The 24,084-nt window shown below is 44.2% G+C and overlaps 1 protein-coding gene across 1 annotated transcript in view; it reads right to left on the reverse strand.

Annotated features, from left to right (window-relative positions):
- Positions 1-2,032: 2,032 nt before the first annotated feature.
- LOC115654056 (urea transporter 2-like) overlaps positions 2,033-24,084 on the reverse strand; it is a 42,671-nt gene continuing 20,619 nt past the window's right edge. Inside the window, exons 4-13 of the mRNA XM_030567990.1 lie at positions 23,129-23,258; positions 19,729-19,888; positions 18,848-19,037; positions 18,117-18,245; positions 15,458-15,650; positions 9,088-9,235; positions 8,091-8,225; positions 6,544-6,593; positions 5,258-5,629; positions 2,033-2,104 (exon numbers count right to left, since the gene is read on the reverse strand). Of these exons, the coding sequence (XP_030423850.1) occupies positions 2,033-2,104; positions 5,258-5,629; positions 6,544-6,593; positions 8,091-8,225; positions 9,088-9,235; positions 15,458-15,650; positions 18,117-18,245; positions 18,848-19,037; positions 19,729-19,888; positions 23,129-23,143 (1,464 nt within the window). The 5' untranslated portion in view covers positions 23,144-23,258. The remainder of the gene's footprint in view (positions 2,105-5,257; positions 5,630-6,543; positions 6,594-8,090; positions 8,226-9,087; positions 9,236-15,457; positions 15,651-18,116; positions 18,246-18,847; positions 19,038-19,728; positions 19,889-23,128; positions 23,259-24,084) is intronic.

Genomic DNA, 24,084 nt, shown 5'->3' on the forward strand with positions numbered 1-24,084 from the left:
GCTCCTGGCCCCATTCCCGTCCCCAGCTGTGGCCTTGGCCTCCTTTCCCCTGTCCGGGTCCCTCCTTCCCCGAGGCACACCCTTGCTCCGAGCCTGTGGATGGGGGAGGGACAGGGGTAAGGGGGGTGACTTTTAGCACCCCCACTAGTAAAAATGTTTCAGTGCCACTCTGACCGCAAGGAGTGGAAGGGTCCCAATGGGGTTCAGGCCAAGTGAGAGACAAGTGGAGTTCTCAGGCATGGGGCATGGGATCTGGGAACCACTTAACCCAGCCTGGGTTGTTTCTAGGCTTATGGTACTTCCCCAGGGGTAGATTCCTGCCTCAGCAGGCAGAGCAGGCTATTTCCTCTCACTTCCCAGCATGCAAAGGGCTGGAGTGCTACCAAAACACTAATTCTGTATTCTCAGAGCCAGCTGTGTTCCTTGCTGACTCTGTGCCACTCACACTCAATGACACCCAGTGCCTTCACCTGCCTCTTGAAATTCAGGGTGTGACATTCCCCTCTGGTGTTATCTGGACTGTGATGTGTTAGGTGACTCCAATCCTTGACTCTGGGAGCCAGCCTTACCATGCTCTGCTGTAAACCCTCCCACTCCCCACAGCCAATGGCATGTAAGTTTCTCCTTGGATCATGCAACCAAATGACCTTAGCCAATATCTCTGGCCCCAAACATGATCCTAGGAAACTCCGTCTGGCAGTGTCCAGTTATGCCTGCTGGATGCTGCAAGCTTATATGAGTTCATCAATTTAACTAAGAAATTGATATGTACCAGGCTTGTTATCCCAAGGGAAGTCTCTGATGCGCTTCAAACCAAACACACTGCTTCAGGTAGAATAAACAAATAGATTTATTAACTATAAGGATAGATTTTAAGTGATTATAAGTCAAAGCACAACAAGTCAGATTTGGTCAAATGAAATAAAAGCAAAACACATTCTAAGCTGATCTTAACACTTTCAGTGCCCTTACAAACTTAGATGCTTCTCAATTCAGGCTGGCTGGTTGCCCTTCAGCCAGGCTCTCCCCTTTGATCAGTGCTTTCGTTGCTTGGTGGTGGTGCCTGTAGATGTAGGTGGAAGAGAGAGGAAGAGCATGGCAAATGTCTCTCCCTTTTATCATGTCCTTTCTTCCCTCTTAGCTTTGCCCCCCCGCTTCAAAGTCAGGTGAGCATTACCTCATCCTAGTCCCAAACTGAACAAAGGAAGGGGGGTGATTTACTCGAGAGTCTAACAGATTCTTTTGTTGTTGGCTAGGCCAGTGTCCTTTGTTCCTGTGAGGCTGGGCTGGGTTTCTGCCGTCCAAGCCCTGATGAGGTGTGAACTGCCCCTCTGTTCTTGGAGCGTTTTTGCCTGGGCTTGCTTTAAGCCATGAGGACACATTTTCAGCCTCATAACTATATACATGAAATTATAACCTATAACCTTACTATAACATCACTATAAAAACCATGTTCAGTGCATCATGAGCCTTCTGAAGACACACAACATGCCAAACTTTGCATTGGATACCACACAATCATTTTACAAGGATGAACATGGGGGTGCTGGGTGTTCCCCCGAGGTACAGAGCATCGCTGCCAATGGAGTTTCCTGGCACGGGGTGTGGAATTTAGGGACTACTTAACCAGCCTGGGTGGTTCCTGCACTTACGGTACTTCCCCAGGGGTAGATTCCTGCCTCAGCAGGCAGAGCAGGCTATTTCCTCTTACGTCCCACAGTAGGCAAAGGGCTGGAGTGCTACCAAAACACTAATCTCTGTATTCTCAGACTCAGCTGTGTTCCTTGCTGGGTCCGTGTCCACTCACACTCAATGACTGTCAGTGCCTTCACCTGCCTCTTTAGACTAGGGGCGCAGGAAGAAGTGTCCCCCTTCTTCTGAAGGAGGTTGGATGTTTGTTGAAGAACCGCCAACTGACAGCAGGAGCGGTGATGTGGTGGGTGACAGAAGCAGATACTGGTTGGGGGTGTCACAAATTTCATTGATGTGGGGTTATTGTCCAGGATAGGATGCAGAGGTCATTTATGTGGGGCTAGGAGCAGGGTGAGGTCTCAGAGGTAGCTGATCTGTAGGGGTGCAGAATTAAACTGATGTAGGACAAGAGCTGGGGAGAACATGTGAGACTGAATTAGGGGACACATAATTAATTAATTGGCATATGTGTTTTCTGAGAGGAGATGGGAATCCTTTTGTCATCAAGCAGAACTTGATGTAAACATTCTAATTTTATTCAAATGTAACTTTTTAATGCAGCTGGGGGTTTTTGTGATGTGATATTGACGGCTATGGGGGCTGTGTAAGAAGGAGTAGAAAAGAAAACTCTCAGAGTGAAAAGCTCCCTCATACTGGAGACATTTCTCACAATTCCACAATTGCTCATATTTCAGTGTGAAAAAATGAGAATGCAAAAGGCAGCTTGAAAACTCGCACAATTTGTGAACTTCAAGTACAGCTTATTTGGTATAAATGACACAGAGAAACACAACAACGTAGCTTCAGTAATAAGGTAAGTTACTTCTGTAAGCAAGGATGAAGCTGTTTGTTGTTCTGGGAAACAATGACAAAATAGGTATGTGTAGATACAACAGTGAATGGCAGGGATTCCTGGATAACATTTCTGTGGTAACTTGTCTGAAATTAAAGTCTGTCTAATATATACAGTGTGGAGTAGACTATTTGTCACAGTGAGGCAAATGCCAGTTCTGTATTTGATATATATTGTCTAAGGCTAAAAGCGACATATAGGATCTTATGAATGACTGAAGACGACACACTTCATTTCTATTTTTTTCTGAATGACTTGCTTCAGTATTGCTATAATAACCCTGATTCTCAGTTGGTATAAACTGAAATAACTCCATCAAAGTCAATGTAACGAGGCTGATTTCCACCAGCTGAGGATCAGGCCTTTAAAATGTATGCTCCATATAACTCTGTAGATTTTGCAATATCAATAAAATCTGGTCTTTGCCTTTCCTCTGTGGTTTTTACCTTCTCTGGTGCAGATTCCCTTGACAAGGTAGATTTCAGTTCAACAGTGATAGCTAACATTTTCCAGAGGAATATAGATATACAGAGAAATATAAACATACACATCCTCAGGACAAAATATGACCCAATCCAATACCCATTGAAGGGACCTGTTGACTTCAAAGAGAATTGAAGTGGACTCATGCCCTGATATTAAGGACCTCATCCCAGCGTCCAGGTCTTCAGGCACAAAACTGTGCCATCAGCTAACTGTGTTCACAGCTGCAGGTGCGAACACTAGCACTTTGGCATCTAATCATTGATTTGTGTGGCACCGTTGTAATTTAGATGCAATTAATTGCAGATGTAAATCTGCACGAGCACAAATAGAGTCTGAGTTGTAAAATCAAACCCTAAATATTGCATCAGTCATTGGCTACAGTCTCTTAAAAATCTGGAAAGCCGCTGAGTTTTCTGTTGCTTGTCTTCACATATAACTTACTTCTAGTCTATTTGCTATCTTTACAATCACTTAAACAATGCGCACTTTTGGAAAAAATGCTGCAACTAAACAGAGAAGGAAAATGTATATATGAAACCCTGAAACCTAGATGTGCAATTTTTTATTTACACCACAAAATGCTGTGCAGAGCTTTAGCAAGTAAAGCATGGCAAACGGTATTATTTCTCAACTGATTTTTGAAGCATTATTCATATTTAAATATTGCAGTTCGAAAAATCAATAAAAAATTTGCAGGAAAATACTGCCTGGTCACCTTGAATATTTCTCCTTTGGTGCTTGACTTACTTTACTTTCAAGGCCCTTCACAGCATATCCCAACCCTACCTCGCCTCTTTCATTCAGTTTCAAGATGCTGAATCTTGCCGCCAGTCGGCCCAAGGTATCAGCCTTCTTTGCCCACTTGTTACATTTTCAAATACCTTTGTGCTCTCTCCCATGTGGCCTCCTCACACCTGGGAGAAGCTCCTCATAAACACCCACCAGGTGTGGGTGAGCAGGCTCAGCCTGGCAGCAGGATCCAAGTGCAGAGGGACTTAGTGTGGGGGAATGCAGGGGAGGATAGGAGAGTTCTCTGGGGGGCAGTCTGGGTGCGGGCCGCTCAGTGGGAGGTCTGGATGCACAGAAGCTCATTGAGGGTTCCAGGAGCAGGGGCAGTGGGACTCTGCAGGGGATCCAGGTGAAGGTGTTTGGGGCTCAGCGGGGAGGTCTAGGTGCAGGGGAGGTGCAGATCATTTGGGTGGGGGTGCAGGTGTTTGGGACTCAGTGGGGAGGGTGTCTGGGGGGCTCATTGGGGTGGTACAGATACAGAGGAGGTGGGGTTTGTCAGGGTGAGGGTTCGATAAGCCTGCTTAACAGGGAGCCCCAGCTTCTGCCAAGGGGATCCTCATGCTGGGCCCCACTTCCCCCTACCCTCACTTGCCCCATCCCCTTCTCTTCCCCATCCCATGCCCCTTCCCCACCGCTCCATCTCCTCCGCATCCCACCCACTTCCCCCATCCCCTTCTCTTCCCCATACCATGCCCCTTCCCCATCCTATGCCCTTCCCCACCGCTCCATCTCCTCCCATCCCACCCACTTCCTTCCCCACTGCCTCTGCCGCCCCTGCCCCCACTTCCCCCATCCTCTTCTCTTCTCCATCTCATGCCCTTCCCCAATGCTTCATCTCCTCCCCATCCCACCCACTTCCTTCCCCGCTGCCTCTACTTCCCCCATCTCCTTCTCTTCCCCATCCCATGCCCCTTCCCCACTGCACCATCTCCTCCCTTCCCGCTACCCCCACTTCCCCTATCCCCTTCTCTTCCCCATCCCATGCCCCTTCGCCATTGCTCCATCTTCTCCCCACCCCACCCCCTTCTGCCCCTGCTTTCCCCCTGGTCCCGCTTCCCCCATCCCCTTCTCTTCCCCATCCCATGCCCCTTCCCCACTGCTCCATCTCCTCCCCAGGCTTGGGGGGAAGGGAGTAAACCGCCACCCAGCACGAGCCAGCGGAGCGGAGCGGGATGGGGTTGGGTTGCTCTACTTCCTGCCACCCGGTGATTGCAGGGTGGGTCTGACCCCGCACTCACAGGGTGGGGGAAAGTGAAGTAACTTGGCCCCCACCTGCTCCGCTCTGATCCCCTGGCTCCCAGCCTTGGGACTTGGCGGGTAGGGGGTAACTGCCACCCAGCACTCACCAGTGGCATGGCTGGGAGCTGGCGGAGTGGAGCGGGCTGGAGCCGGGTCACTCCACTTCCCACTCCCCGCTGAGTGCAGTGTGTGCCCCACCCCTGCTGCAGTCCCCCAGGATGCATAGCTCAGGGGAGGGGATGGAGTGGGGGCGGGGCTGGTGCGGAGCAGAGGGGGGAAGAGATCGGGTGGGGGCGGAGCAGGGGTGGAGACAGCTTTCCTGGCTGGCTCAGCTGGCTGGGGGATCGATCTGGCCGGGGCCGCTTCTGAGTTTGGGCCCAGAGCCATGGCACCACTGGTGCCATCGTAAACCCAGTACTGCTTCTTCATCGTGAGGTAATACACTCGGTTAGCTTCTGGGTAAGTGACTTTGTTGAGAGGTAACTTGTAGATCGCGGAGATGTTTGTGTTTAGTAACAGAAAGGTGAAGGCAGACAAGCAAAAAGCCCAGGTAAACGCTGCTAATCCGAACTGAAAAGAAGAGAATATTCATCATTTTAATCATTCTGTGACCCTTCTTAACTTAATCCTCCAGCCCCAAACATAATTCAAAGCTAGGTCTGCGATGAGCCTTCTCAGAGGCGTCTTGTTTCCCAAGTGGGTAGGTGCCTTTTTCCTCTTTACCAAAGCTTGTGGGATGATAACAACATTATGGAACTTGTCACATACGATGAGGACGGGCTGCACCGAGAATGGTGTATGACTAACGCCTTCCCTCTGTCACACCTATGCAACTCCAGTGAGGTCAAGTGTGAAGCGGGGCAGTATGTGGCCAGCAGGCTACAGAGCCAAATGCAGGAGTAAAAGCCAGGAAATTAACTCTGCCCTGGTTCTTGCACCAACGCCTTATGAGCACTTGGGCAAGTTGTTGTTGTCATCATGACAAATCCCAAAGGGACCTGGCTTCCTTGCAAATTGAGCGCCATCTGGATCAATCTCTGGCTAGGTCCTTAAGGTGGTCTACCTGGGCAAGTCACTTAGTCCTATATCCTCAAAGGCATTCAGGTGCCTAACTCTCATTGTGGGAGTTAGGCGCCTACATACCTTTGACGAGTGGGGCCTTAGTGTCTTCAGCTGTAAAATAGGGCGAATGAGCCCTACCTTGAGGGATGATTAGTTCATGTAGTGCCTGCAATTTGAAGATGAAAAGTTCTAAGTTATTTATAATATATTTTAATGAGCAGTGCAACTGTCCCATGAGGCAAAACCTGTTCCCGCTCTGGCGGGGTTCTGGAATGCCTGCTCAATGGGATTGGATGGCGCTGTATAAATAACCTGTTTACACCACACTGGAGATTAGGAAACAAAATATTGAGGATTTAAATCTGTCTTCAGAAACACATCTCACTTCCCTGTTAGTTGGCCCTGAGCTATTAAAAACTTACCACGGAAAACATATTGGCTACAGCTGCTCCCAGATAGGCACAAAAGAATGCTGTGAAAAGACAGATAGACAGACAATTCCTGGTAAATACGATTACTCACAGCACTTGGAGAAATGAGTAAGGACAGTGATCTTGGGCAAGCCTTGCCACTACACTTTACAGTCGCCTCCTCCTGTGATTCATGAGAGCCTAAGGATTAGTCTCATTCTGAATGCTACTTTTCACAGAGAGTGCGTGCGCCTTCCAACCATGCAAAAGGCACAATAGGTTGTGCCCAGCAATAGAAATGAAACAATGAAAAGATCTAATCTACCTGGATTTCAGGAAAGCAGTCCCACATAGGGTATTTGTTACATTGGAGAAGATGGGGATTAATAAGAGAACTGAAATGTGGGTTAAGGAACTGGTTAAGTGGGAGACTACAATGAGTCATGGACTGTCAAACTGGAGGGAGATTACTAGCGGAGTTCCTCAGGGATCAGATTTGCCACCAATCTTATTTAACATGTTAATTAATCACCTTGTTGCAGGGTCTAACTGACTGCTATATTTGGGATCGGGAAGGAATTTTCCCCCAGGTCAGAGACACTGGGTTTTTTTCACCTTCCTCCGTAGGGTGGGTCACTTGCTGGTTTGAGTTACTGTAAATAGTGACTTCTCTGTAACTTGAAGTCTTTCAATCGAGATTTCAGGATTTTAGTAACTTAGCCAGAGGTTATGGGCCTATTACAGGAGTGGGCGGGTGAGGTTCATGAGGTGAGCAGGAGGTCAGACTAATGATCATGACGGCTCCTTCTGGCCTTAAAATTTACAAGTCTCAGAGTGTGACTGTGGAAAGAGAATCATGGGAAATGTGTCTGCTGAAATTGCAAGGATGCACCTCGAAGGCTGGTATGAGATGGAAAACACTGTTTCCCCCGTATCTCTTCTGTCTTTAGGACACAGCAAGACTATAATGGGAGCCAGTGAAGAAATCAAATCTCATTTACTGAATGAGGGTCCATTCTGAGATCTACATGATGCAGATATACTGAAACCTCACCTGGAATTGCTTAATAAAGGCATTTCTGAAAGAACTCACAATTCCACTCTCCATTTAAATAGGGATAGTAAGTTGTGTAATGTAGTTTCAGGTAGAGATGGATCAGTCTGGTGCTGATTGTCTCCAGAGTTTAGGCATGTCCATATCTGGGGAAATCGTTTGGGTCCATCCCTAGTTTCAGCTATACCAGCATGACATATTGAAGAGCATTTAACAGATACATTTTATACATCAGAACATCTATCGATAAGTCACAATCATTAGGCAAACAGCTCTTCCTTTGGCATGGCTGAAGGCAAAGGTATTATTTTTGTTTTGACAGCATAAATTAGAGGGATGGCCCCTAATCAACATCTTTGATGGAAATAATCTTCAGCCTTACCTAAAATCATCTGCAGACCTAGCTGTGAACTTTGTGGCTTCACTCCTCTCTAGTACAAAAGCCTCCTGTATTTTTGTTTTCATAAGGAATCACCCCAGCCATAGACATCCATCAGGTACATACCACAAGCAATTGCTAGCAGGTGGGTCTGCCATGTCAGAGCATAGAACATGCCCCCGATAGCGATGCATGCGAGGCAACTGTTGTAACTCCACAAGCCAGCATAGATATTGCTAAAAGGTGCTGCTAGGCTCAGTGCTGTAAAGGAAGTCAGAAAAATGTCACTGCCGGGCTTAAGGAGTAAAAGAAGTAAAGAACTGGAATGAATCAGACTTATAAAGGGTTCAGTTCTGTGCTCAGGGGTATCACTCCCATTGGGCCAAGCTCTGATTTCACTCCCACTGGTGTAAATTCAGAGTTACTCCACCAAAGTCAGTGGAGTTACTCTGGACTTCCTTGGGGTGACTGAGAACAGAATCCCTGCTTCTATGAACTCACTGGAAGTTGATGAATGAAGGCAGATTTGGACCATGAGGCTAACTTTCCCTAATGCCCAGGGGAAGTTAGCCATCTAGGTACCTTTGTGAATCTGGGCCTAAATGCTTTCCCAGCCCTACATTTCAGAACCACAGAAATCTCTTGTTGTTTATGGAGGTGGTCAAAAAGGTCGGTATATTTCTTGATTTTTTTTGTTTTATTTGAACTTTACCACAAAATATATTTCATGTTTTCAATGAAAAATTTCTAAACAAAATTTAAAATAAAAGACATTTGAAAAATTGTGTTTCATTTTGGTGTGTAAAAATCATTTGTGCGCTCTCTTGTTCTTGTTTTTTTTTAACTGTTTGTCCATTGATAAAGGGGAGAGGAGAAGTGAAGAAGTGAAAGTAGCTTTCCCCCTCTCATTGCAACAAAATGTTTTTTTTTAAATCGTGAAATTTTTCATCACAAACTCAAAACTTCAACCAAAGTGCTTTTTGAAAAAGTTTTCATTTTTGTCAAAAAAAGCCATTTTTCCATGAGGAAAACCATTTATAGATAGCAAATGTTTCCACCGGCTTTAATTCTTTTCATTCTAAGTGATCGTGTATGACATTTGTAAGAGAGAAATCTGTAATACCTGCCAGCATCCCCACTGCTGATCCAATTGCAGCATGCAAGCAAATGAGAGGAGAGGAGATGAATAAAGCAACCAGGAAGATGCCACCAGTCCAGGGGTTATCACAGCCATACACCTGGCCGACGCCGACTGGAATGGATTGTAACAGCTACAGACATTTTTAAAGGAGAGGTTAGTGTACGGTACATAAGAACATAAGAATGGCCATACTGGGTCAGACCAAAGGCCCATCTAGCCCAGTATCTGTCTACCGACAGTGGCCAATGCCAGGTGCCCCAGAGGGAGTGAACCTAACAGGCAATGATCAAATGATCTCTCTTCTGCCATCCATCTTCATCTTCTGACCAACAGAGGCTAGGGACACCATTCTTTACCCATCCTGGCTAATAGCCATTTATGGACTTAGCCACCAGGAATTTATCCAGTTCCCTTTTAAACATTGTTACAGTCCTAGCCTTCTCAACCTCCTCAGATAAGGAGTTCCACAGGTTGACTGTGCGCTGTGTGAAGAAGAACTTCCTTTTATTTGTTTTAAACCTGTTGCCTATTAATTTCATTTGGTGACCTCTAGTTGTATTATGGGAATAAGTAAATAACTTTTCCTTATCCACTTTCTCAACATCACTCATGATTTTATATACCTCTATCATATCCCCCCTTAGTCTCCTCTTTTTCAAGCTGAAGAGTCCTAGCCTCTTTAATATTTCCTCCCTTGGGACCCTCTCCAAACCCCTAATCATTTTAGTTGCCCTTTTCTGAACCTTTTCTAGTGCTAGAATATCTTTTTTGAGGTGAGGAGACCACATCTGTACACAGTATTCGATATGTAGGCGTACCATGGATTTATATAAGGGCAATAATATATTCTCAGTCTTATTCTCTATCCCCTTTTTAATGATTCCAAACATCTTGTTTGCTTTTTTGACCACCTCTGCACACTGCGTGAACATCTTCAGAGAACTATCCACGATGACTCCAAGATCTTTTTCCTGATTCATTGTAGCTAAATTAGCCCCCATCATATTGTATGTATAGTTGGGGTTATTTTTTCCAATGTGCATTACTTTACATTTATCCACATTAAATTTCATTTGCCATTTTGTTACCCATTTTGTTGCGCGGTATATTGTTTGCATTGTTGTTGTACCCATGTTGGTCCCAGAATATAAGAGACAAGATGAGTGAGGTAATATCTTTTATTGCACCTACTTCTGAGGTGTTAATGCCCACTTCATTTTGAATATTTTCTTGCAACATGTGTTAACTTCTTATGCTTAACAATCAGGTCCACCTTGTATTTCGTTGTGACACTTGGGGTTTGTCTGGACTGCAGTTAAGTGCCTGTGGCTGGCCCAGATTTGATGACTTGGACTAGGACTGCTTGGGCTATGGGGCTGTACAGGGGCGGCTCTAGACATTTTGCTGCCCCAAGCATGGCGGCATGCCATGGGAGGCGCTCTGCTGGTTGCCGGTCCCGCGGCTCTGGTGGATCTCCCGCAGGCACCTCCTCCGAAGCCGCAGGACCAGTGGACCCTCCACAAGCACGCCTGCAGGAGGCCCACCGGAGCTGTGGAACCAGAGGACCCTCCACAGGCATGCCGCCGAAGGCGGCCTGCGTGCTGGCAACCAGCAGAATGCCCCCCTCGGCTTGCCACCCCAAGCACGCGCTTGGCGTGCTGGGGTCTGGAACCGCCTCTGGGGCTGTATACCGTGTAGACATTCAGACTTGGGCTAGAGTCTGTGCTCTGGCAGAAATCAGGAGACTCTCAGAGCTCAAATATCTCCACAGCAATTAAACAGCCCCGCAGCCCGAATCAGCTGACCGGGTGCAGCTGAAGGTGGTTACTTGCAGTGTAGACATGCCCGCTAATTACCTTTCCCAAATCTGAGGAAGAACCCTGTGGTGCTTGAAAACGTGTCTCTTTCACCAACAGAAACTGGTCCAACAATATTATCTCACCCATTTTGTCTCTCAGCTTGGTAAAGAGTTTGTTATTTCATTTTTCTGAGCATACAAACAAAACCCAAATGCATGGAAATTTCCCGTAGTAATGACACAGGGATTAGGAGGAGGAAATCCTCACTGCTAGGGCAGAGGAGAGCATTAGTAGTACTTATGGAGTGGAGTAGCAGATAGAGCCCATATTCGTCCCCCCCACTCTTTTTGTGGCCCCATGAATCTGCACTGGACTTGTACCTCCAATAATGGAAAGGTTCTGTACAATTTAACAGGGATGAAGCTAATGGGATTCAATAACAAGACCTCCAAATACCTATCAAATTTAATAAAAATGCTAGCTTGTTTCTATGCAGTGGAGCTGTAGCCAGGTCGGTCCCAGGATATTAGAGAGATGCAGTTGGGGAGGAAGAAGCAGCTCTGTGTGGCTGGAAAGCTCGTCTCTTTCATCAACAGAAGTTGGTCCAATAAAAGACATCACCTCACCCACCATGTCACTCTAACAACCTGTTAATATTTTATTTTTTAATCAGCCTACAAAATTCTATAGCCTGGATATAGTTTTGGATCATCCTATAGAATTCAATAGAAAACATCTGTAGAAAATATATCTATTAAATTTGACAGGGATTTTCCATAGTGAATGGCCACACTTCTGCCCCATCCACTTCCTTTAACCCCTGTGATGAGCCATGTAATTTTTAACCATGATGCACAGAGGATAGGATTTTGACTTTAACTGTGCTGGGTCCTCCTTTATGCAGCAGATCTTCACAGAGACATAGATTTTAAGACTGGAAGGGATCATTATATCATCTAGTCTGCTCTCCTCTTTATCACAGACCATAGAATTTCATCCAGTTACTGCTGAATTGAGCACAATAACTTGTGTTTGACTAAAGGCCTCCAGTCTTGATGTGAAGACATCAAGAGACAGAGAATCCACCACTTTCCTTAGTAGTTTGTTCCAGTAATTAATCAACCTCACTGCTAAGAATTTATGCCTTATATGTGAGTGGAGTTTATCTGGGTTTAACTTCCAGCCATTGATTTCTATTATGCCTTTCTCCACTGGGTTAAAGAGTCCTTTACTGTCTGGTATTTTCTTCCCATGAAGTGACTTATACATCACGATCAAGCCATCTCTTGATTTTCTTTATTGATCAGCTAAACAGATTGAGCTCCTTAAGTCTCTCATTGCAACTGCTGCTCTCAGTCCTAATGCAACTGCTTCAGTGCATGCTGTGTTGTTGCAGAAAAAGCATCAGAAAGCATCACCCCCGCCAAAAAAAAATTCCATATGAAAGTTTATGGGAGAGTTTAGTCAGAGTAAAGTCCTGGCAGCAGAGCTGAAACTTAAACAGTGGAGTATTTCAAAGCCAGATCTCAGGCTTTCCCAGTGCTTACTACCAGTCTGTGTTCCTTGGTTGCCATCACCTGGATCTCTTGGGGATTTAAAATTTCATCTGATAGCATAGGACCTGATCTATTTCCCATTATAGTCCATGAGAGTCATGCCATTGACCACAATGAGCGTCAGATCAGGCCCATGGTCCCTGGAGTTGAAGAAGGTTGTTTGTTATTAGTCCCTCTATTGCCCTTGAATTTCTGCATTCTAGGTCAGCACCTCAACATTCTCTTTGGCCTTTTGTTTCTTCTGAGACAAAAGAAATTAGAGAAAGAAATTAGGAGAGAAATTAGCCTAGTGTAAATAGGCCAAAGCTCCTTCAGACCTCCTGTCAAATTCATGCTCTGCGATTTCATGCTTATCAGCCTCCTTTCACTTTGGGACAATGCAGTTATTTTGGGAATTCTATTCATGGCGTGCCAGGGGGCTGACATGCCTGATCGTGACTCTCTGTCACTTATTCATATGCCCCTTATTGTCCTGCAGGGTTTTTCGCTCTGTGCAAACCTAACCAAGGGTTGTGTTAATCAGTAATCCAGAAACAAGCCACATAGATAGTGAGCTTTGGTAGTCACCCATTCAAAAGGACTGACAGCTTTCACTTGTTTCTGCTTTGGTCTGTGGACTTAGATATTGTAAGGCGAAGTCTCCAACCTAACATTTTTTTCCACGACTGATGTTGTGTTCAGATATTGATAACAGAATAAACTGAAATCTGATGCTTTGGCCTCCTCACCTCCTCAAAAGGCCTCATTGTAATGAACATGAGTTCCATAGAAATGGCTCTTTCTGGCAGCTGATAGAACAGGAGTACTTGTGGCACCTTAGAGACTAAAAAATTTATTTCAGCATAAGCTTTTGTGGGCTACAGCTCACTTCTTCGGATGCATAGAATGGAACATACAGACAGGAGATATTTATACATACAGAGAACATGAAAAGGTGGAAGTATGCATACCAACAGGAAGAGTCTAGTCAATTGAGATGAGCTATCATCAGCAGGAGAAAAAAAACTTTTGAAGTGATAATTGAGATGATCCATAGAAAGTGTGAGGAGAACTTAACATAGGGAAATAGATTCAATTAGTGTAATGACCCAACCATTCCCAGTCTCATTCATTTGATGATGTGCCCTGTGGAGTTGTACTTTGTTTTATTGCTCTCTCTATATTTTAAATTCTTGTTAGATGCTTATAAATAATATCTGTCATCATTGGGTTGTTTTTTTGTTTGTTCTCCACTTGGCAAAGGTTGATTTCCTTTTCCTATCTGTCTTAACAAGTTTAAAATGGAAATACCCATTTCTACAAGCTTTTTTTATACATTGGCATTAATTAATGATGGCGGCACAACTTTGGAAATAGCCCTGGTTGGTTAATAGTAGGGGGGGCCACAAGAGTAGAAAAAATTGTTTTGGTGTAGCTCCAGCATAAATATTGACTATAAAAAATCTGCATGTCTGCCTGAACATGAGTTTCTAAACATCCCCTTGTGATAGTGTGTCATGGTATAATTCCCCACTCTGAACCTTAGCGTCCAAAAGATGGGGTACCAGCATGAATTCCTCTAAGATCAATTACCAGCTTAGTACTTGTAGCACTGCCACCAACCAGGAATTCCAGTGCCTGGTACATTCTGGTCCCCCCAAAACCTTGTCTGGGAACCCCCAAGACCCAGACCCTCAGGATCTTAACACAAGGAAGGTAAACCCCTTTCCCTCACCGTTGCCTCTCCCAGACTTCCCCTCCCTGGAAGATCACTGTGATTCAAACTCCTTGAATCTTAAAACAGAGAGGAAAATCCACCTTCCCCCCTCCTTCTCTCTCCCCCTCCCAGACTCTCCCTGAGAGAGAAAGTAATCCTAACACAGAGAGAAAATTAACCTTTCTCTCCCCCTTCCCTCCTTTCTCCCCACCAATTCCCTGGTGGATCCAGACCCAGTCCCCTGGAGTCTCACACCAGAATAAAAAAAACAATCAGGTTCTTAAACAAGAAAAGCTTTTAATTAAAGAAAGAAAAAACAGTAAAAATTATCTTTGTAAATTTAAAATGGAATAGGTACAGGGTCTTTCAGCTATAGACACTGGGAATACCCTCCCAGCCTAAGTATACAAGTACAAATTAAAGCCCTTTCAGCAAATACAAATTTGAACTCCTTCCAGCCAAATACACATTTGCAAATAAAGAAAACAAGCATAAGCCTAACTCGCCTTATCTACCTAGTACTTACTATTCTGGACATATAAGAGACTGTATCAGAGAGATTGGAAAGAAACCTGGTTGCACCTCTGGTCCCTCTGAGCCCCCAGAGTGAACAACAACCACAAACTAATAGCACACACAAAAACTTCCCTCCCTCAAGATTTGAAAGTATCCTGTCCCCTGATTGGTCCTCTGGTCAGGTGACAGCCTGGCTCACTGATCTTGTTAACCTTTTACAGGCAAAAGAGAGATGAAGTACTTCTGTTCTATTAACTCTTACTTATCTGTTTATGACATAGTGTCTGTGTCAATTTCTTAACAAGAAGATGATTTTAAAAAACGTAATAGATTATATTAATCATATGTGATACAAAGGTGTAATTCCAGCATTACATGAAAATTGGAACAAAACTGTGGAGCCATGACCAGTATCTCCATGGTAATGGATTATTAGAATCCAGAGAGATTCACTGCGGATTATAACATGTATTTAGGTCCAGTTGTGTGCTTAAGATACTTGGAAACTCTTAAATTGAAGTCACAGTTGCCATAGTAAAATATTACATATCAGCAGCAAAGAATCCTGTGGCACCTTATAGACTAACAGACGTTTTGGAGCATGAGCTTTCGTGGGTGAATACCCACTTCCTCAGATGCATTACATACTATTACATATCAGTTACTTGTTACCATGGAAATACAGAATTGTATTGTGGGGCTCTGTCTTTGTCATATAAACTAAAAGGACATGGCTCTTTATTGGCTTACTGTGTAACAGGCATGGAACGTTTAGTGACTCTTACCTTTGGCACATCAATGGTGGACCAGCTGATATTGGGCACTGATGTTGCAGGCTTAGTGAGGACTGTAGGGAAGAAAAGGTTGTAGTGTCCAGTGGCCGCAGAGTATAATGTCAGTGCTGCATTGAAAGGCAAGGTGAAAACAGGAAGATCCCACCTACTGAAGATTGAGCCTAAAGCACTGGAGAAAACTGGGCTTAAAGAGAAAAACAAAATGATCTCATTAGAAGCTTGTGAAGATTAATTCCTCAGATCGCTCAGCCAGGCAAAAACTATCCATTATCCTGACAAATAATATAGGAAATGCATACTCTTCATGCCTTTTGGTTTTTAGGAACTGTTTGAGTTCCAGAGGTGCTTCTGATACAATCAGATTTATTTTATGTTATCTTGCAAGTCCCACATCCATATTTGTGCATTGCAATCAGCAATACACAGATTTCCTCCATGCTTCCACTACCCTAAACATATTTAGGAACAGATCTTCAGTTGGTGTGAACTGGTGAAGCTTCATGGACTTCAACAAAGCTGATTTACACCAACTGAGGATCTGGCTCTTAATTTATTAGGGCTAGAGAGGGGCCCAAATCAGACCAGACTGAAGCTTTGAACTGGGAAAAAGCTTAGAGTGTATCCAAGCTTATGAGTTGGGACCCTGGCTAAATAAATCAATAGACAAAGCGTATGACCATTTGAGTTACAGCAACAAAACTGGTTATAATTCACCACCTGAGCTTTAGGCAGATGAGAATCTATGTGTTTCAGCCCTTTCCAGCAAAATATCCTGAGTTTGAAAGACCGATTGCCAATCTGCCTGGGCACATCATTGTTTGACAGACCAGTAAAATATCATTAGTTGTTTTCATCAGTCATCATGGTTAAGGGCAGGTACGTAGTTTCTGTGCCTGGGCTGGTAAATTTTTATAACATTTTTAAAATAGCCATTTATACAAGTAAAAGAAAAAATGAAAAACTTGTGGTTTACAAGGGCAGGGAAATGGTGAAAAGAATGTTGATGTTCACATTACAATGGGCAACTGACATGTGGCTAATATTTAGGACATTGAATTAATTTTACTTAAACGTGGAATTTACATGTAAACTGGGAATGTATTTTAGAAAGGATTAATCTAAAATGTATAAAGGTAAATAATAGTAAAAAATCACTGCTTTAGAAGCCAATGCATGTGTGGTATACTCTGGAGGGAATTCTGCATCCCTCCCCAAAATTCTGCTCACAATATTTTAAAATGTTGCAATTTTTTCCCCATAACTAAATGTGGAGACTTCGCATGGCCATGGGAAACAGAGGCCACTGGCTGCATAGAGGTGGGAGATCACCCTGCAGCCCCCGGCCCTGACCCTGGACTTGGTGGTGAGGCTGCACCCGACCCACCTGCTCCTTCACACCAGGTGTGGCTGGAGAGGCTCAGTCTGGCAGGATCCAAGTGTGGAAGGGTTTAGTGGTGGTGGGGGTACAGCTGTAGGGTGAGAGGGTTCTAGGTAGGGCAATCTGGGTGTGTGCTGCTCAGTGGGTGGGTCTAGGTGCAGGGGATGGATCTGGATGCACAGGGCTCATTGGGGGACAATGAGACTCTGCGGGAGGATTCAGGTGAAGGTGGTTGGGGCCCAGCAGAGGGGTTCTGAGTGTGGGGGACTTATGGAGGGAGTAGGACTTGGCGGGGTGGGGGTCTGGATGCAGCTGGTAGGGGCTTAGTGGGGTGAAGGTCCGAGTTGTCCAGGTGCAGGTGGGGTGGGGCTCACCAAGATAGGTGTTTGAGTGCAGGGAGGTCAGTGGGGGACGGTCTGGGTGCAGGGGTGGGGGTCAGGGGAGTCCAGCTGGGGAAGTGGGGCTTGATGGGGGGATCTGGGTGCAGGGCAGCTATCAATGCAGGAGGTGAGGCTTGGTGGGGTGGATGGGTGGTTGGTGGTGAGGGTTCTGGATGCAGGGAAAATCATGGCTGAGGAGCGATTTGGGCAGGAAGCATGTGCGTGTGTGCATTCGTGCAGCTTCCTGCAGCCTGAGGAAGTTTCTGGGGGTGGTTCTGACCCAGCCCTGGCTGCTCGTTTCAAAGGAAGAGGAGTCATGCCTGATACAGGGTATGAGCCACCAACCAGGGTGTCTCCACCCCTGCACTACTGCAGTGATTTACTTCTCTGCCAGCTGTTCCAGGTGGCTGGAATGACTTGCCTGCACTGCTGGGGAGGGGTGCGTGACCGCTCTTGTGACTTCCTTTTGCTTCCCTGTCAGAAAGTCATTTTTCTGCAGAGAAGCAAAGAAATCTGTGGGGGACATGAATTCTGCATGTGCACAGTGGCCCAGAATTCCCCCAGGAGTAGTAGTAGTAGCATGATTTCATTAGTTTAAAAATCTATGCAAGACAACAGATGACAACCAATGTCTCAGGAACAGAAGGAATCAGAATCTAAGCACTGGTGCACCTCAATCCCTCTTATTCTCTGCCTGTGGCATGTAGGAGTCTAGTCTGTGAGGGTTGTAATATTTTGGTCTCATTTCAGTTGCTGGGTTTAGAGGGTGGGTGTGGGTGGGCTATGATATGCAGGAGGTCAGACTAGATGATCTGGTGGTCCATTCTGCCCTTAAATTCTACGACACAGAAGTGTTTAGGCTTTCACAGAAGCCTAAAAGTGTGCGACTTACCATGTCATGGATACTGCAGCAACAGGTAGTAGAAGCCACCAATAGAAGTTTCCCTTGTCAGATAATACTGCTATGAGCAGTCCCACCAGGACCCCATTATAGCCATGCAGTCCTGCTGCTATGGATGATCTGTGGGAGAAAGACAATTGACTGGAAGGTTTTGTTGTTGTTGAAATACATCATCACTTAACTCTGTCCCTTCACCTGCGGTGAATCAATGCTTCCTGTGCTGGAATGTAATTTCCAGGTGTGCTGTCTACCAGTGGAATTATACCAGTGTAAGGGAAGAATCAGGACCTAAAAGTCCTGGCTCCCAGTTCCTTGGTCTTGTGGTTAAGGTACTGGACTGACCCTGGAGAGATCTGGATTCAAGTCTCATCTGTGATACAGGCTTCTTGGTGACCAGGGGCAAGTCATTTAACTTCCCTGGGCTTCTGTTCTCCGTTTGTACATATCCTAACTCCTGGGCTTGTTTTGCCTCAGTTAGGATTTCAGGAGCTCAGGTCCTGAAGATGTAGGAAAAATGTATTTCTTAGTGAAGACAGCATTCCCTCGCGGTTATGTTTCAGAGTATAACAACCTATATAAGAATAGGTTAGGAAGCACATTTTCTTTCTATAGATATGTTAAGCTAAGGCAATACTAGCTACTCAGCACATCAAAGGGCAGATATTTGAACATGGATCTATTTCTCACTTATCACAATATTTTAAATCACAAGACAAACCTACCTGTCCTGATTCAGAAGAAGTGCTGTTAACGTTGAGACAACTGTTCCTAAACAGCCTGTAAGTGTCCACCAACGATTCTGGACAAGGAACCCAACAATCATGATAAGCCCACTGAGAGGGTTATTGACAAACATGACCTGGGATATCCCTCGCAGGACCCAGTCGACAAACTGAAATGGGACCGGTTTATCTGGAAGAGATCACATTGTAAACGCTTGATAAATGAGATGGTCTGTCCAGGATGGTTTTCTGGAAACTCATGGAGAAATGCAAGGGCGCCACATTGCTTGGCAGCAAAACCGAGGCATGGATCAGTGAGGCTGTAAAACTCGACTCAGATTTTATGATTGCCTGTACAATGGTTTGCAGCTGAAAACCTAACTGACACTAATAGTGTAGCTGTTAGAGTTCCCTATTCTAAAGCATGCTGGGCCAGATTCATACAAACTGGCTTATGTATGATGTCTGCATCTCGGATGGCAGATTAGGTGAGTATCTCGCTGCTGATTTATTGAGCGATCAAAACCCAGGATGAATGATTTAACTTCATACTGGCATTTGGGCATGACAAACATTAGTCTGTGGAAAGAAAGGGGAGCATGATAAGGAACGACCCACATTGAAATAAACATCCTCTGTTACACTCACAAGATGAAATTCACTTCTCTGCGGAGGGGCTGGCACATGGGGTGAATTTCAGCTTATGCACCCTCTGGACTTGGGTGGTGGATAAGCCTTGGGCTGGTTCTTTGCACAAGGGAGCATTTCTCCTACAATGTAGGAATGGTTCAGTATTATCATTTCTGTTCCACAGTTTATTAAGCCAGATCATCCTTGAATTAGTTGATACAGATGGAACATACTGGTTGCTATGGAATTACCTTGAAGCCAGACTCCAAACTGTTTCATGTCTCCTGTGATATAGCCCACGGCTTTGCTGACTCCCTTCCCACATTTTCTCACTGGAGTCTGGTTTTGTGTCTTCTTTTCCCCTTTTGTTTCTCTCTTGACTTCAACACCCTCCATGGGTTCTTTCAGAGCCTTTGAAGGAAATTCAGGAAAAGAGACAATGCATTATGATGCCCCAATATGTCTGTTATTTATTACCTCTGCCTCTTAGTATTTATTGCACACTGAAACTGGGAGCAATTCAAGAGAAGATGGTCTATTATGAAATTATCTGTTTTTCTTTAAACTATCACTCTTCACTGGATGAGAAGGTCATGTCTTTAATCTCTGTCAAGTACTCTGTATTGCCCCTCACCACAATACCCAAGATCAAGATTTTCATAGTTTCATAAATCTGAAGGCTAGAAGGAACCATGGTCATCTAGAATGACCTGAGGCGTAATCCAGGCCATAGTTTCACTCAGTAATACATGTGGTTCAGCTACAACCTACCTTCTAGAACTAAATCAATTCTTGATTTAAAGGGTGAAACCATGGTCCCCTTGAAGCCAATGGGAGTTTTGCCATTGACGTCAGTGGAGCCAAGATTTAATCCACTACATCCCTTGGGAAGCTGTTCCAATGGATATGAACACTCACTGCTAACATTTTTTTCACCTTATTTTTGGTTTGAATTCGTCTAGCTGTTTCTTCCAACCATCAAAATGAGTGCTTAAAGTTAGGACCACATGTCCATATTTGATCACTTAAATGAGGTCAAATACAGCAAAGCACAAAAACACAGGCTTCACTTTAAGCACATGCATAGTCCCTCACACCACTATTCTCTTACTTAAAGATAACCTTTTTCTTTTATGTTTGGCTGAATTAGGGTCTTAGGTGCAGATCCTCGAAGATAGATAGGTGCCTAGTTCCCAAGGAAATCAATAGGAGTTAGGCATCTAAATGGCTTTGCAATTCTCGGCCTAAATGCCTACTTTTCAAAAGTGCTCAGCATTTATTTAAGAGACTAGAGCCCTGATCCGAGGCCTGTTGTCATTGGAAAGACTTTATGAATGTAGGATGCTAATCACACACACTATTTTTGAAAATCTTGTCTCAAGTGCTTAGCGAGCATTTCCCAATTTAGCACCATGAGCTCAAAATCCCCAAAACTTTCATTGGAATTCACTCACTGTTTTGAGCGATAGGACCCATCCAGGCCAATTGTTGAGGAAAAGAAGACATTGCAGTGAATGGCAAACTAAAGCATCTGTTCTGATTGGTGGAATATTGCCTACACAGGAAGCAAAATGTAGTAGGGCACCCCTACTGGTAAGACTGTGAGTAGATAATTTAAATATGACACTAGATTTTACACACAAAGATTAGAAGAAGTCTATAGCCATTTAGGGCTTAACACTTAAAACGATGTTGTACATTATGGTTGCTTGGAGCTTCATGGCAGCAGTAGGGATAAAACTCATGCTCCAAAAGTACAGGCCCTATTACTTACATTAAAGGAGAAACTCCCTTAGGTGTAGCAGTTTAGGGCCTATAACACACAACTGAGCGGTTCTGACTCAGTCTGGAAGAACGCATGATTACATGCACATACTGGCCACCAGTTTATTGCCATAGACTATGGCACAACTTTGAAAAAAGCATAAAAATCATTTTTTTTCCAGACATATAAAAATCACTTTATTTTTTGAAAATAGCAAATCTGTGCTAGTGTAGGTGCCGCACCAAAACAAGTGCAGCTGTGATCCCTGCCCAGGAGAGCGCACAATCTTACCTCAGGTGTGTGTGTCTCAGTAAATAAGGGGTATCAACAGACAAGTAAGGGGAGCAAAAAGGAAGAAAACTATGACAATAATAAGATCATGTGGTTACTTAGTGCAGCACGGCCTGTACATACATATCTCAATGGTTCTGTTACTCATTTTTGTTTTTTGTTTAACCTTCCCCCCTTCCTCACTTTCCTAGACATAATCGCTGCACCAAATGCTTTGTACTTTTATTATTTTTGAAATCTTTCATTTCAGAATGGGGGTGTACTTGGCCACTTCCAGTATAAAAAAATCAAGTATCAGAATTTTCCATCCAAGAAAAGTGCTTGTGGGCAAATGGTTGAATGTACAGATAAATGACTCAGCATTTAAAAAAAAAAAGAATGATTATTTTTCCTGTTAATTATTATGCAGAAAACAATTGGCTAGTTCATAAAACCAATAGAAAGTGTGTTCTGAGTTTGGCAGAAAAATGTAATCTGTATTCAGCACTTAGCATACCTCACATGCTTCCTTGCATTCTGATTGAGTAACTAGGTATTTGTGTACATGATAAGCCTACTGATAGGGTTACTGACGAACATCACCTGGGATGTCCCTTGCAGGACCCAACAGACAAACTGAAACCCAAGTGGTTTATCTGAAAGAGATTGTAAATAAAATGGTCTGTCCAGGACGGGTTTTTAAAATCAGATGGAGAAATACAAGGATGCCACACTGCTTGGCAGCAAAACCGAGGCATGTACCAATGAGGCTGTAAAACTCAGATTTTACGATTGCCCATAGAATGGTTTGCAGCTGGAAAGCTAACTGAGATTGTTTATATCATAGTGACTTGGAAATGTTACACAGTAGGGAACATAATGTCCCAATGAAGAAGAGTCTACATACCTGGTCAGGTAAATTGTATAGTAGAGATGAGAAGGGTACATGCTTGATGCCTAAATTCGAGATAGCACATACTTAACTCTCTGTACATGCATGAATCCATTCCTGTTCAGTAAGGAATTTAAGAATGGGCTTATTCCATTGGCGCCAAAAAGGGACTTAAGTGTTTTGTTGAATAGGGGCCTAAATTAATAGTGAAATTTAAACTTTATTGGTGCTTCCTTTCTATGCAGAACCTGTCCTGTGGTGAAAAACATGATTAGGGCAGCTTCCACTAGTTTCCTCTCTGTTCCAAGGAACACTTGCCCTGGGTTATAGATTAATGCTGGCACATTAACCCTCAGTGAGATATGGAGTTCTAAATGAAAGACAACATGTGTGTGAATGCCAAGAGAACCTAGTCATTATGTTATTAATCAGTTTGTGTGTTCTGAAACGCTTAAGGGGACAGTCAATTAGTTTAAACACAATTATCTCATGGGACAAATTCTGCTCTCCACTATGCAGGTGTAAATCTGGGGGACTCCACTGAATTGAGTGGAATTGCTCTGGATTTTCATGGGCCTAATTGAGAGGAGAAATTGCCCCCGTTCTCTGTGAGGGGCAGCGAGGCAAAGTGAGAGGAGAGTGTGACATTTGTTTGGACATGCCCTTCCACTGTCCTGGCCTGAACTTCATCCTCAGAAGAAGGCTGCATTAAAGCTATGCCTACCTGGTCTTCCAGCATATCCAAAAGCTGCACTCTTGCTGGAAGGTCTGGCGAGTGTGCTGGCCAGAGGTGGTGCTTACACTCAGATTCGTTAGCCCTGTGTCCATCAAGAGGCGAGTCAGCCAAGAGAGGCCTACAGGAGATGTCACAAACATCGCTCAGAGAACAGCTGTTCATTCTTCCTAGCATGTCATGTGTGATAAAGGGCAAGCATAAGGAAATCAGTAGGAAACATGCCCACAGCAGCATGGCTTGCAGTAGGCAGAGCTCATGATTAATCTCAGAAAGAGTTATGAGATTATTAAGGGCCAGATCCTGTTCTCATTGACTTAAGTGCTGCAGGATCACAGCCTGGTTTTTAAATTATTGGCTTATTCTTGTATGTAATGGCTCATCTATCAAAATAGCTATGTAATGTATCCCGGCTTTCTTGCCATGATATTGGCAGTATGCTCACTCCTGGAGGATGGGGAAATCAGCTTGTTTTGCCCAAGAGGCTTATATGATTTGGTCTTTATATTCTTATAAACAAATATATTAATAAAGAACAAAATGAGCCTCTCTCCTACTCCCTCAGCATCAACCCTGCCCCTACCCAAAAGGACAGAGAACTCTGTACAACCTGCAAGGTGTAAACTAAAATGTGATGACTCCATCTAGTGCTCAAAGGAAAGCAGAAGTGAGATCTGACCCACTGAAAAATTGAGGCTGACAGAGGAGATTTTTGAATGTTTTTAATGAAACTGCAGACTTACAGAGGTTTTCACTGCAGTCTATGATTCTATAAGGTAATGACATGAAATCTTATGTTGAAAAATGCGCTCACAGGGCCACATTCTGATGTAGGTTACATGGGAGTAAATCTGGAGTAAGTCTCTTGAATTCATAGTAGTTACTCAGGTCTGCAGTTTGTTCTTTAATAAATAAATATGCTATTAAAGTAAAATTAACATTGTTTT

This window comes from Gopherus evgoodei, chromosome 6 (assembly GCF_007399415.2).
Source record: "Gopherus evgoodei ecotype Sinaloan lineage chromosome 6, rGopEvg1_v1.p, whole genome shotgun sequence".
NCBI classification, from domain to species: Eukaryota; Metazoa; Chordata; order Testudines; family Testudinidae; genus Gopherus; species Gopherus evgoodei.